Source organism: Rhizoctonia solani, chromosome 14, assembly GCF_016906535.1.
Source record: "Rhizoctonia solani chromosome 14, complete sequence".
Taxonomy (NCBI): domain Eukaryota; kingdom Fungi; phylum Basidiomycota; class Agaricomycetes; order Cantharellales; family Ceratobasidiaceae; genus Rhizoctonia; species Rhizoctonia solani.
In genome coordinates, this window is record NC_057383.1 from 1230408 (window position 1) to 1242867 (window position 12460).

At 49.6% G+C, this 12460-nt stretch overlaps 4 protein-coding genes across 4 annotated transcripts; all 4 read left to right on the forward strand.

Annotated features, from left to right (window-relative positions):
- Positions 1 to 41: 41 nt before the first annotated feature.
- Positions 42 to 3238, forward strand: RhiXN_11011 (DNA replication licensing factor MCM2/3/5 family pretein; the record flags this gene model as incomplete). The annotated part of the gene is made up of 9 exons (XM_043330826.1): positions 42 to 162; positions 218 to 299; positions 348 to 1081; positions 1135 to 1781; positions 1834 to 1956; positions 2009 to 2124; positions 2177 to 2270; positions 2321 to 2596; positions 2651 to 3238. 9 exons carry the CDS (start codon positions 42 to 44, stop codon positions 3236 to 3238), a joined length of 2781 nt encoding a protein of 926 aa, XP_043186171.1.
- An 879-nt stretch (positions 3239 to 4117) lies between these two features.
- On the forward strand, positions 4118 to 7858 carry RhiXN_11012 (aromatic di-alanine and TPR containing protein; the record flags this gene model as incomplete). The annotated part of the gene is made up of 4 exons (XM_043330827.1): positions 4118 to 4229; positions 4288 to 6980; positions 7031 to 7771; positions 7826 to 7858. 4 exons carry the CDS (start codon positions 4118 to 4120, stop codon positions 7856 to 7858), a joined length of 3579 nt encoding a protein of 1192 aa, XP_043186172.1.
- A 647-nt stretch (positions 7859 to 8505) lies between these two features.
- Positions 8506 to 9174, forward strand: RhiXN_11013 (uncharacterized protein; the record flags this gene model as incomplete). Its single annotated transcript, XM_043330828.1, has 2 exons — positions 8506 to 8550; positions 8602 to 9174. 2 exons carry the CDS (start codon positions 8506 to 8508, stop codon positions 9172 to 9174), a joined length of 618 nt encoding a protein of 205 aa, XP_043186173.1.
- A 531-nt stretch (positions 9175 to 9705) lies between these two features.
- Positions 9706 to 12460, forward strand: RhiXN_11014 (Transposase family tnp2; the record flags this gene model as incomplete). Its single annotated transcript, XM_043330829.1, has 8 exons — positions 9706 to 9974; positions 10027 to 10223; positions 10271 to 10384; positions 10752 to 10900; positions 10953 to 11555; positions 11607 to 11775; positions 11835 to 12213; positions 12268 to 12460. 8 exons carry the CDS (start codon positions 9706 to 9708, stop codon positions 12458 to 12460), a joined length of 2073 nt encoding a protein of 690 aa, XP_043186174.1.

A 12460-nucleotide genomic window follows, 5' to 3' on the forward strand; every position in this document is an offset into this window, starting at 1 on the left:
TGACGCGTGTGGATTTGAACTTGGCCACAACAGTCGCGACAATGAGCTCTCCTCTCGCGTTTCCCCCCTCTGATGATGGCACTCCACGCGCATCCAGACGCCCTTTGTTCAATCCTTCTACTCCCGGCGGCGCTACTCCTGGTTCCATCCGTTTTAATGATGGTAAATCCATATATTTATATTCGACCGGTCAGAAACTAATCCATATGATTAATAGCGAGCTCCCCTCTAGCCTTCCCAGAAGGCTCTTCCTCGCCCATGCGTCAGCCAGAAACACCCAGGCGCTTGTTCAGACCCTCGTATGTTTTCTTTCCATTGGCTCGAATGAGTATTCACACATTCAATAGATCGGACCCACCCTCTGGGGGACCAACACCTCGCTCTGTCCGTCCCCGAGCAGATCTGCGATCCTCCGCCGTACGAAACAATTTTCGACGTGCCCATTCAAATATGCCGCCCTCCACGCCCGGTGGTGAAGACCGCATTGCGTTCCCAAGCAGTTCAGCCGCGCCAACCCACCCCACGCTCTCAGCTCAGGAACTCCCTTCAGCAGATGATACCGTCGAACGTCTCGCATGGGGAAGTACATTTACCCACCGTGAAGTCTTCCAAGCATTCTCCGACTTTTTGCGCAACTTCAAGGCCAAGTATCGCACCGTATTTGATAGGGAGAGACGCGTCCCTACTCAGGTTGTCGCCCGTCCAGCTGATGGAGAGAGGCTAGTATATCAAGGCTACCTCAAGACTATGCTTATAACGGATCAATATATACTCAATCTCGATCTCATCGACTTGCAAGCCTATGCGCCTACGAAGAAGCTGCATAATGCGCTCGTTAAATTCCCTGAAGAAGTAGTCCCGATGCTCGATCAATGCTTGGCTGATGCACTCGAAGAATTGGTCCAGACAGAGGGAATGGATACCGACAGAGAACATCTCGACGTGGCCTACAGAGTCAGACCATTTATCAGCGACGATGTCGTGAACATGCGAGAACTCAATCCGAGTGATACCGATAAACTCGTGGCTATCAAAGGTCTCGTCATTCGTGCCACACCCATCATCCCGGACATGTCAGAAGGTGAGTTGTATCCAGATCGGTTTGTAACTCATTCTCACATTTGTGTAAAAAAGCGTTTTTCCGTTGCGTGATTTGCCATCATACTATGCAAGTCCAGATTGACCGAGGTCGTATTAGCGAACCCGATCGTTGCCCTCGACAAGTCTGCGCCTCGCCAGGCAGCATGGTTCTCATCCACAACCGGAGCTCATTCGCAGATCGACAGGTCGTCCGGCTTCAAGAGACGCCTGATGTCGTACCAGCTGGTCAGACTCCTCATACCGTTTCGTTGGCATGCTACGACGAATTAGTGGATATCGGCAAACCCGGTGACCGCGTTATCGTGACTGGCATATTCAGAGCTGTGCCCGTTCGGTCCAACCCAAGGCAGAGGGCTGTCAAGGCTTTGTTCAGGACATATTTGGATGTGCTTCATATTCAGAGAGGTGCACCCAATCGCTTGGGGCTCGACGCCAGCACGAGAGAAGACGGAGATCGTCGAGTCGGAGCAATGGGTGTAGGCGGAGAGGACGAAGATGATGTTGCGTTGACCGTTGATGCCGAGAGGCAGGACGAGGAAGAAGAAGAGACCCGCGCCAAACAGATGGAGGCTACTCTGAAAGAAATTAGCCAGCGGCCGGACGTGTACGAGCTGTTGGCCAGGTCTCTGGCGCCCAGTATTTGGGAGTTGGAAGACGTGAAAAAGGGAATATTGTTACAGGTAAGTTGGGATTACCAGTACCGTTCGAACGGCTTCTAACTTGAAAATGCAGTTGTTTGGTGGGACAAATAAGAGCGTCGCGAATGGTGGAGGTGGAGGTGGTCCTCGTTATCGAGGAGACATCAATGTATTACTCGTCGGTGATCCTGGTACCAGTAAGAGTCAGATTTTGCAGGTATGTCCCCCCTTGTAATGCGATTATTTTTGCTTTCTAACAATACACATAGTATGTGCACAAGATTGCACCTCGTGGCGTCTATACCTCCGGGAAGGGTTCCTCGGCTGTCGGTCTGACTGCATATGTCACCCGTGATCCAGACTCGAAGCAGCTGGTCTTGGAGAGGTATGTTCGAAACCCAGTTGGTATTCTTGTGATACTGATATGCTTTGTCTAGTGGTGCGCTCGTGCTCAGTGATGGTGGTGTGTGCTGCATCGATGAGTTCGACAAGATGTCGGATGCCACCCGAAGTGTGTTACACGAAGTCATGGTATATTTCTTGGAACTTGGGGTTGTGCGCTCTCTAACTTGATTCTCCAGGAACAACAAACAGTTTCCATCGCAAAAGCTGGCATCATCACCACCCTCAACGCACGTACATCTATTCTCGCCGCAGCCAACCCGGTTCAGAGTAAATACAACCCCAAATGGCCAATTACCCGAAATATCGATCTACCCCCTACTCTTATCTCTCGTTTTGACTTGGTCTATCTGGTGCTCGATAATATTGACGAATCGACTGACCGACGTCTTGCTCAGCACTTGGTCGGGATGTATTTGGAGGACAAGCCGGAAAGCGCTGCCACGGATATTATTGTACGTGTTGTACCTTACTAGTCATGCGCACCCGTCTCATCGCCTTGATCGTAGCCCGTCGAAACATTGACTGCATACATTTCTTATGCACGTACAAAAATCCAGCCCCGCCTCACCGAAGAAGCTGGAAACGAACTAGTCACCGAATACGTTGCCCTTCGCAAACTAGGTGCAGACGCGCGCTCTTCAGAACGTCGTATCACCGCCACTACCCGTCAACTAGAGAGCATGATTCGGCTGTCAGAAGCACACGCGCGTATGCGTTTCTCCCAGCTCGTGGAGCTGGAAGACGTAAAGGAAGCCTGTCGACTTATGCGCGAGGCTCTGCGCACAAGCGCGACTGACCCAACCACTGGCTTGCTGGATATGGACTTGATCAATACCGGATCAGGAGCCGGACAGCGCCGTGCGCGTGCGGACCTGAAACGCGAAGTGACGCGGCTTGCGTCTGAAATGGGTGCAGGGGGTGCTCGGGCCGTCAAGTGGACGGAACTACAGCGCGAGCTGGCGAAGCAGAGCTCGGTTGGGGTCGAAGCTTCGGAGTTCAACGAGGTTGTGAGGGCGCTGGAGTCTGAGGGTGCTGTGAGGATTGCTGGGGAGAGGGACAAGAGGACTATTCAGCTTGTTGGTGGTAACGCATAATGCGGACTCGTGCTGCTTTTCCTTTCTTTACTTTGTTTTGGTCGAAGTTCTGTGACGAGTGTATTCTGCTATATATGAATCCGGATATTTGTTGCGGTCGCACGATGAACGAGATTGGTTAACAACGTGGCTCGCGGATTGTTCAAGACTTTCAAAATGAGTAATGTGCGCTACTGCAGTGCTTTTTCAGGATAAAGAGGACAGCCCTCTCGAAGGCTGATAGTCCAGGAAGGGTTCGAGACACAATATGAACATGGAATAGTATGCCCTCTCCACTTCATTGAAACTATACACCTTTATGAGATAGTAAGTACGGTGAGACGCTCCAGTGAACAATCAGGGGAACAACCCCAGCGCAGAAATAGATAAGCAATAAAGGAGGAAACAGCTTACGGCATTTACATGCGTGCGTGAACGCGGCAATGGGTGCTCCTGTACACGAGGCACACAGCCTGAACGCCAATAGAACAGGTATGATGAGCGAAATGGTACAAAGGTATGGATGTACACCTGCACAGGACCAAAGTGGACGAGCAGGGATAAAATGCGAAAGCATGAGTGTGACTACCAACTCCCCACCACAGCAGTGACTATTTTGCCTGAAGAGTAAATTACGGATCCCAGGTGCATAATTCCAGGCAGAACTCGACCAGCTCAGTCTACTTGTTTAGTCCTAGTGATTCAGGTGCAGACAATTGTTCGGATAACTGAAGAGGGGCGTAAACCACTGCGGACTGAAGGATAAGGGATTGAATAGTATACTCGGAGCATTATGGAAAACACACATCCGAATAAGAAAGAGAGCAAAGATTGTACACCTGAGGTTGAATCGGCAAGTAAAAGTGTAGAATAAATCTTATACTGGGGTGGCCTGAACTTATGCTGAAACTACAGGGATGCCCCAAGAGCGGATCAGGCCAAGCTTTGGAGCACAGTGAAGGAGCCGGAGAGAAACACAAAGCGATAGAAGTTAGCACGGATACACCTCTGAGTGAGTGGTGAGGGTCAGCTTGGATACATCGTTTATATGCCGATGCGTATAATCACAGATTACGAGGAGCTAGCCGAGCTAGCATCTTCTCATCGTAGGGAGTTTCTGCGCTACGGAAAGCTAGACGACATTGAGAAGGCTATAGAATATGACGACCAGGCTCTATCATTGATTCCTTACGATGATTCTGCCATAGCAGGTCAACTTGCTAATCTAGGAGTGGACTACGGCAATCGATTCCAGCGCACGGGCGACATGAACGACCTCGCAAAGTCAATGGAGTACTCGTCTCGTGCGGTCGAGCTGACCCCCGACAATCACCCACACCTACCGCAACAGCTTGCTAATCTAGGAGTGGACTACAGTGATCGATTCGAGCGCACGGGCGACATGAACGACCTCGCAAAGTCAATGGAGTACTTCTCTCGTGCGGTCGAGCTGACCCCCGACAATCACCCACACCTACCGCAACGGCTTTCCAACCTGGGAGTGGACTACAGCAATCGATTCCGGCGCACGGGCGACATGAACGACCTCGCAAAGTCAATGGAGTACTTCTCTCGTGCGGTCGAGCTGACCCCCGACAATCACCCACACCTACCGCAACAGCTTGCTAATCTAGGAGTGGACTACGGCAATCGATTCCAGCGCACGGGCGACATGAACGACCTCGTAAAGTCAATGGAGTACAAGTCTCGTGCGGTCGAGCTGACCCCCGACAATCACCCACACCTACCGCAACGGCTTGCCAGCCTGGGAGTGGACTACAGTGATCGATTCAAGCGCACGGGCGACATGAACGACCTCGCAAAGTCAATGGAGTACTCGTCTCGTGCGGTCGAGCTGACCCCCGACAATCACCCACACCTACCGCAACGGCTTGCCAGCCTGGGAGTGGGCTACAGTGAAAGATTCAAGCGCACGGGCGACATGAACGACCTCGCAAAGTCAATGGAGTACAAGTCTCGTGCGGTCGAGCTGACCCCCGACAGTCACCCACACCTACCGCAACAGCTTGCTAATCTAGGAGTGGACTACAGTGATCGATTCCAGCGCACGGGCGACATGAACGACCTTGCAAAGTCAATGGAGTACTCGTCTCGTGCGGTCGAGCTGACCCCTGACAATCACCCACACCTACCGCAATGGCTTGCCAACCTGGGAGTGGACTACAGCAATCGATTCCAGCGCACGGGCGACATGAACGACCTTGCAAAGTCAATGGAGTACTCGTCTCGTGCGGTCGAGCTGACCCCCGACAATCACCCACACCTACCGCAATGGCTTGCCAACCTGGGAGTGGACTACAGCAATCGATTCCAGCGCACGGGCGACATGAACGACCTTGCAAAGTCAATGGAGTACTCGTCTCGTGCGGTCGAGCTGACCCCCGACAATCACCCACACCTACCGCAATGGCTTGCCAACCTGGGAGTGGACTACAGCAATCGATTCCAGCGCACGGGCGACATAAACGACCTTGCAAAGTCAATGGAGTACAAGTCTCGTGCGGTCGAGCTGACCCCCGACAATCACCCACACCTACCGCAACGGCTTGCTAGTCTAGGAGTGGGCTACAGTGAACGATTCAAGCGCACGGGCGACATGAACGACCTCGCAAAGTCAATGGAGTACAAGTCTCGTGCGGTCGAGCTGACCCCCGACAATCACCCACACCTACCACAACGGCTTGCCAACCTGGGAGTGGACTACGGTAATCGATTCAAGCGCACGGGCGACATGAACGACCTCGCAAAGTCAAAGGATTACAAGTCTCGTGCGGTCGCACTGACCTCAAATGACCACCCAGATTTGTCTCGACGCCACTTCGGCTTATCACTCTCTTACTTTATTCATTATGACCATACTAGCTATAAACCGTCCTTATCCAGCGCCATGCTTTCTCTTCGTACAGCTGCCCAGTTATTAGCTGGACCGCCACGAGACAGGTTCATGTATGCGCTTGAATGGGCACAGCGCGCTGCAAAACATAACCCCGATGATTGCATGGAAGCATATAGAACTGCAGTCAATCTTCTGCCCCAGTTCATATGGCTGGGTGCACCTACAGACCAGCAGTACCAGGACCTACTGAAGGCCGAGGATCTGGCTGTCAACGCAGCATCGACTGCCATCCTCTCCTCCTCATTCGATGTCGCTCTTGAGTGGCTAGAGCATGCACGATGTGTGGTCTGGAGCCAGAGCCTTGCGCTTCGCTCGCCTCTTGAACGGCTTTACAAATTTCATCCGGACATAGCTACTCAGCTTCACACGATATCAAACACCTTGTATCAGACTGATACTGAGTCTTCCCCATCTCGTAAGCTCACGCCCGAGCTCAAGACATCGATTGACCGACACGGCTTAGCTATAAGCTATAATCGCTTATTGGCTCAGATCCGCACTTTGGACGGGTTCGAGGACTTTCTTCTGCCCATGAAGTCGGTTCGGCTCATTGATGCTGCCCGGAGCGGGCCCGTGATTGTGATCAACTGCAGCGAACGCTGCTGTGACGCACTTGTCATCATTCCCGGTCAAGTCACTATCAGCCGCGTCCATCTTCCTAACTTCACAAAGAAGAAGGCACAAGAAGCTCGTGACAAGATGGAAGCGTCACTTCGGAACAAGAACCTTCGCGAGCGTGGGGCCAGACTCATACCGGTGCCAGGATACAAAGATGGGTTTGCCAGCGTGCTACTTGATCTCTGGACCGACATCGTCAAGCCAGTATTGGACTTTCTTGGGTACATGGTATGGTCAGCTCTATGCTTTGTTTGTTTCCTCGTTGACCACCTGCGCAGGAAAGCGTGCGAGAGAGCGGCTCGGACTTGCCACATGTCACGTGGTGTCCCACCGGCGTACTATCCTTCTTGCCACTGCATGCTGCTGGCGACTACGGTCAGTCTGGATGCAGAGTGTTCAACTATGTCGTATCGTCATACACGCCCACGCTTACTGCTCTTCTCGCATCTACCCCGAGTACACTCAGCAGCGCCCCTCGAGTACTGGCAATCGGTCAAGCAAACACACCCAAGCACACACCCCTACCTGGCACGACTACCGAGCTCGAGCTCATCAAAGCGCATACACAAAGCAAGGGCGAGTACTCGCAGCTCATAGATAGCCAGGCGACGACAGCCGCTGTGCTCGATGCTATGGATGAGCATGACTGGGTGCATCTTGCCTGCCATGCTCACCAGAACGTCACAAACGCTACCAAGAGCGGGTTCTTCCTACACGACGGCACACTCGACCTTGCTGCGATCAACCGAAGATCTTTCAGGAACAAGGGGCTTGCGTTTCTGTCGGCTTGTCAGACCGCGACAGGCGACGATAAGCTGCCGGACGAAGCGATACATCTGGCGTCGGGCATGCTGATGGCTGGGTATCCGAGCGTGATTGCGACAAGGTGGTCGGTGAAAGATGCGGACGCGCCGTTCATAGCAGACAGAGTATATGGGGAGCTGATGAAGGAAGGAAAGGTGGGGAACGGAGAGGCGGGTCGAGCGCTGCACAGTGCTGTCGCTGCGCTGCGTGAGAAGGTGGGAGAGAAGGAGTTTGGACGATGGGCATGCTATATTCATATTGGATCGTAGGATGGGCTCGAGCAATGGAAAACTCTGTTTTGAACGTGACGTTGGTTCCACAGCGTCGCGTTGAGTGCTCGCTCACACACATTCCTATGCGATTTTATTTTTTCTAGATTTATTATGCGTTGTCTTCTCACCACTCTGTACCTCGTCTGTATATATAGTCTCGTGACCATCTCTCCGCCACTAGTGCAAGCATTTTGTGCTAAGGACTTAGATAGGAGACCAACAAATATCCAGTGGACTGTTTAGGCCTCCCTACGTTACCGTTCTATCCCATTTAATTTAAATTAACTTTAATTTATAGTAAGCACAGGAACTCGTGGGTGCAGATCACATATCTTATTTGGAGATAATTTACAGAAAATATTATTTTTCACGTGTTTTACATGTATTCACTCATCATTCGGCTCATTTTGAATTTGAATGATTTAGTTAACATTTATATCTCTGCATATCAGTTTGAGAAACAGTTGGTATCTTGGTACGGTTTCAGCTTGTACATACTTGGTTATGTCATCAATCAATGCGGAATACATGCAGTACGCGCATTGTTGAGCGTGACGGCGGTAGGTAGACACGTATGCCTATTTATGAGCTTATACTACGGTGTAACTGGGATAAACTAGCTTGTGCTTGTATCTCTCCATCACTTGATTTCAACCGTTGTATCTATCTTGCCCACAATGGATGCTGGAGATAGAGGGCCGTTAGCGAAACGGCAACGTCGCGTAAGTCCTACTAAGTATTCAAAAAATGCTAATTAGTAAATTCTCCAAAAGTCCCATCATAAAGAGCGCCCTTTGGAGCTATGCTACTGCGCAAGGTGCAAGGGACAGGTGAAACAGAAGGTAGCAACTATCAACGATCACCGACTTCGCTACCCACACCCCATCAAAAACCTGCCGGCACAACCCCTAGGCGTGGATGAAACAGTCATTGTACCGCAATATTTAGAACCGGTGCGCTCTGGCATTATACCCGATGAACAGGGCCTCGATCAACAATTGTTTCGCGGCTCTCTCGAGCCACAATCACCTACACCCAGTGGCGCTGGTCAGGCAAGAGATTGTGCTTCACCAAACCCTCCTCTATTGCCTCGCATCCTTGACAACTATCGACCGCCAGTCCCGCTAGGTGACCCAGAGAGGCTAAATGACCCAGAAGAGGGGATCGAACCTGGTCTCTTGGCCGCAGCGGAGGAGTTGGAACGTGTGTATGACTTCAATGAACTGATCGACAATTCAGGCAACCTTGACAACAATCACCCGGATTACCTGTTCGAAAACGCGCTCGATGATACTGACTTTGGACTTCCGGATGTTCAAGAGCAAGATACTGGAGTTCTACCTTGATTCGACTTTGCAGGTAGTATTGAGCCCGAGGATCCCGAAGAGCCTGAAGAGCCTGGATGCGGTCTTGATGATATTGATGAGCCGAACAATTTTTGTGCCGCGTTTAGAGAGCCGGCTTTGATTCGCAATGCATATATTGATGCATTTGTCCAAAAGACACTATATAGAGCGACTCACCAGGCATTAACACATCAACTAAAGGCTTCTCGGCGAACCATTTCATCGCATCCTGATATTACGATTGACCATATTAATGGTATGGCCCAGACTATTACAACAGTGGAGCGTCGACTGGGTGTTAACACCGGCGAGATCATAACAACTTTCACATTGTGTCCTGTATGCAAACGACGATATTCACCCGAGTACATCAAAGAAACAGATGATCACCACTGTCTAAATGACAAATGCGATGGTGTACTTTTTGTATATCATAGGCTTGCTTCCGGAGTTTGTCGTAAGGTTTCTAAGCTTACTTACCCTTACGCATCGCCTATTCCATGGCTGCGTCATATATTTAGCCTTCCTGGGATGTCAGAGTTGATGCAAACTTGGCGGTCTGGAGACGATGATCATGGAATTAAACCCCCAGTTTCCAACGAAGATTGGATGCGCAACCTCAATCACAATAAGGAGCTGGGGAATATCACGGAAGGATGGGGTTGGCGATCTACCATGGCAGGGCTCCAGCGAGTTCAAGACCCCGACACTCGCAATGTCATTGACGAGAGCGGACCTGACCCACCTATTCGATTTGTTAGTCTTCCGTATGGTATATCGTTCTCACTGAACACAGACTGGTAAAGGATTTACTCAATTTCACTGAAAGTCTATGCTCAAATCCAGCATTAGGTTTCACGCGACCAAAGAAGGAAGCTATTTGGTTGGGGCATGTTACCTTGTAATCAATAATTTACCTCGGCACATGCGATTCCTACGCAAGAACATTTCATTGTCGATCGTAATGCCCGGGCCTAATGAGCCTAATGAATATGCTCTTGACCAAATGTTAGACCCGTTAATCGATGATATATTGAGGCTCAAGCAAGGTCAGTAGCTCCTCCCAGTTCTCGACTATCAAACTAAACAACATTAGGAGTACGTATGTTGGTCAGACGAGGAGATCCACCTGTATATGAAGAAGAAGTTGTATATGGCGAGCTCACTCAACATATTGCTGATCTTATTGCACGCATAAAGATGGGTGGAGGTGCGGGTGTTGAATCAGAAGCAAACTTTTGCCTCTACTGTTGATCACATCTATCTAATCTCTCAGTGTTGGAGGGATATATGCGTCAAGGTATCTTTGCGCCATGATTCTTTTAAGAATTTATTGGCCATATTTATCTGAAAAAGTATTACAGACTGACTTTTGTTAATTACCGTGCTAGATTTTGAGCCCCGAGATCCACAGGAAGACTTGAACAATGTATATAGATGGAAGTCTCGGCCAACACAGCAAGCACAAAGAGATCTATTTAACGTTACAGGGAATAGATTTACATCATTACACCGCCTTCCTGGCTGGCATACCTCAACCTCATCACCTCTTGATACAATGCATTTACTTTATCTAGGCGGAATGAATTGGATTGTTAAGCAAATTTTAGTCGGCCCTGGAATGATTGTCAGGCGAGAGTTTGGCGGGCCGGAGCCGCAAGACATCTTCAATGACTGTCTGGATCACATGTGGATGCCTAAGAATTTCCAGCAATTACCCCCCAAGGTGCGTAACAGTTGTTTCCGAGTTTAACAATTTTGGCTCATCAAAGCCAAAGCTTGGGCAAACTCGCACCTCAACTAAAGCCGATCAATGGAAATTGACCGCTCGGGTCATTTTTATACCATTGTATCTTGCATTCAGGGATGGCGATACAATTCAGCCCATATTGGTGCCTCAAGGGAATCGGAACTCACCGGGTGCCAAACACCAAGCATACCGGGCCAAACTATTACACCAGCAGCGCCAGAAGTACTACGCCTCAATTGGTCAAGCCAATCGGTGCCCTCGTTTAGAGGAATGTTTTCCTTCGCGGAATCTTCAATTTCATTACCGCCAGGTTCTGCGCTTCTGTTTGGCAACATCCATCTTAGACAAACGCAACATTACCCCAGCGAACATTTTGTTTGCGACTGGACTCCTTGAAACTATGTGTAAGGACTACATCACTCATAATATACCGTTGTCTCCAAACTTTCACTACATGATGCACCTTGAAGAGTTTCTCCTCAAAACTGGATCCGTTTACAACACCCATGTATGGGCTATGGAACGTGCCAATGGCGTATTATCCCGTATAAATCATAATGGGAAAGGAGGCGGAGTTCTTGAAGGAACGCTTATGCGTGGTTGGTGGAGACATATGACGTTACAAAACCTGGTAGACTCTCTTATCTCAAAGCTGTTATAATACGCTAATTTAATACCACAGATCAAGAGCTTACAAGCATTGCCCAATTGCACGCCAGATGATACAAGTGTATTAAACGATCTCCTTACGGCACTCAGAGGAGGAAACGAGCACGCTCAACAAAGGGGGACTCTAATGGCCTTCATCGCACAGTGCCAAACTGAGTACACTCAACAACATGGAATTGAAAGTTGGTACCTGACTAAATATTTGTGTTCACATTTTGACTTTAGTTTTGATGCATGTCAGAACCGATTAGACTATCGTCACAGTCGCGACTCATTAACTTGGAGAAAGCCGGCCTTTACGAGACAGTTTTTGAGTTCTGCACCGCAAAATGGCCCAATGCAGGAATTTTTGGGCCAAACGTCATTGGTGTGCACTATCTGGCCCCTCACGGCATGGTTAGGAACCACAGCTATGTTGAATTCAATGGGATTCGCTATGGGTCACACGAGCATACAAGTGGCAAAGGTTATTGTTACGCCTATATTGATAATCGGCAGGCAGTACGGATTGAACGCATCTTGGCTATTGAAATACCTGGAACCCGTTTTCGCGGTATATGTGTATTAGTGCGCTTATTTCAAGCACCAGAAGTTGAACCAGACTTCCCTTGGGCAGCATGGTGTGTCTTTGTTGTACTCTCCCTTATTAGAGGTCTATACTAATTGGTCCTCAGGTCAGAGAACCTTGGGGTGAATAGCTGGGTCTTTGGAGCTTTGGGAGAGACTATAACAATAGATGTTGCTCAACTCTCTGGGACATTTGCTTTATTTATTGTCCCAACAAGTGGTCTCAGATACTGGGTATCAGTTGAACTAGATAGCATTGGATTAGGGTACAGATTAGACAATGAGGATGAGGATGTGTGA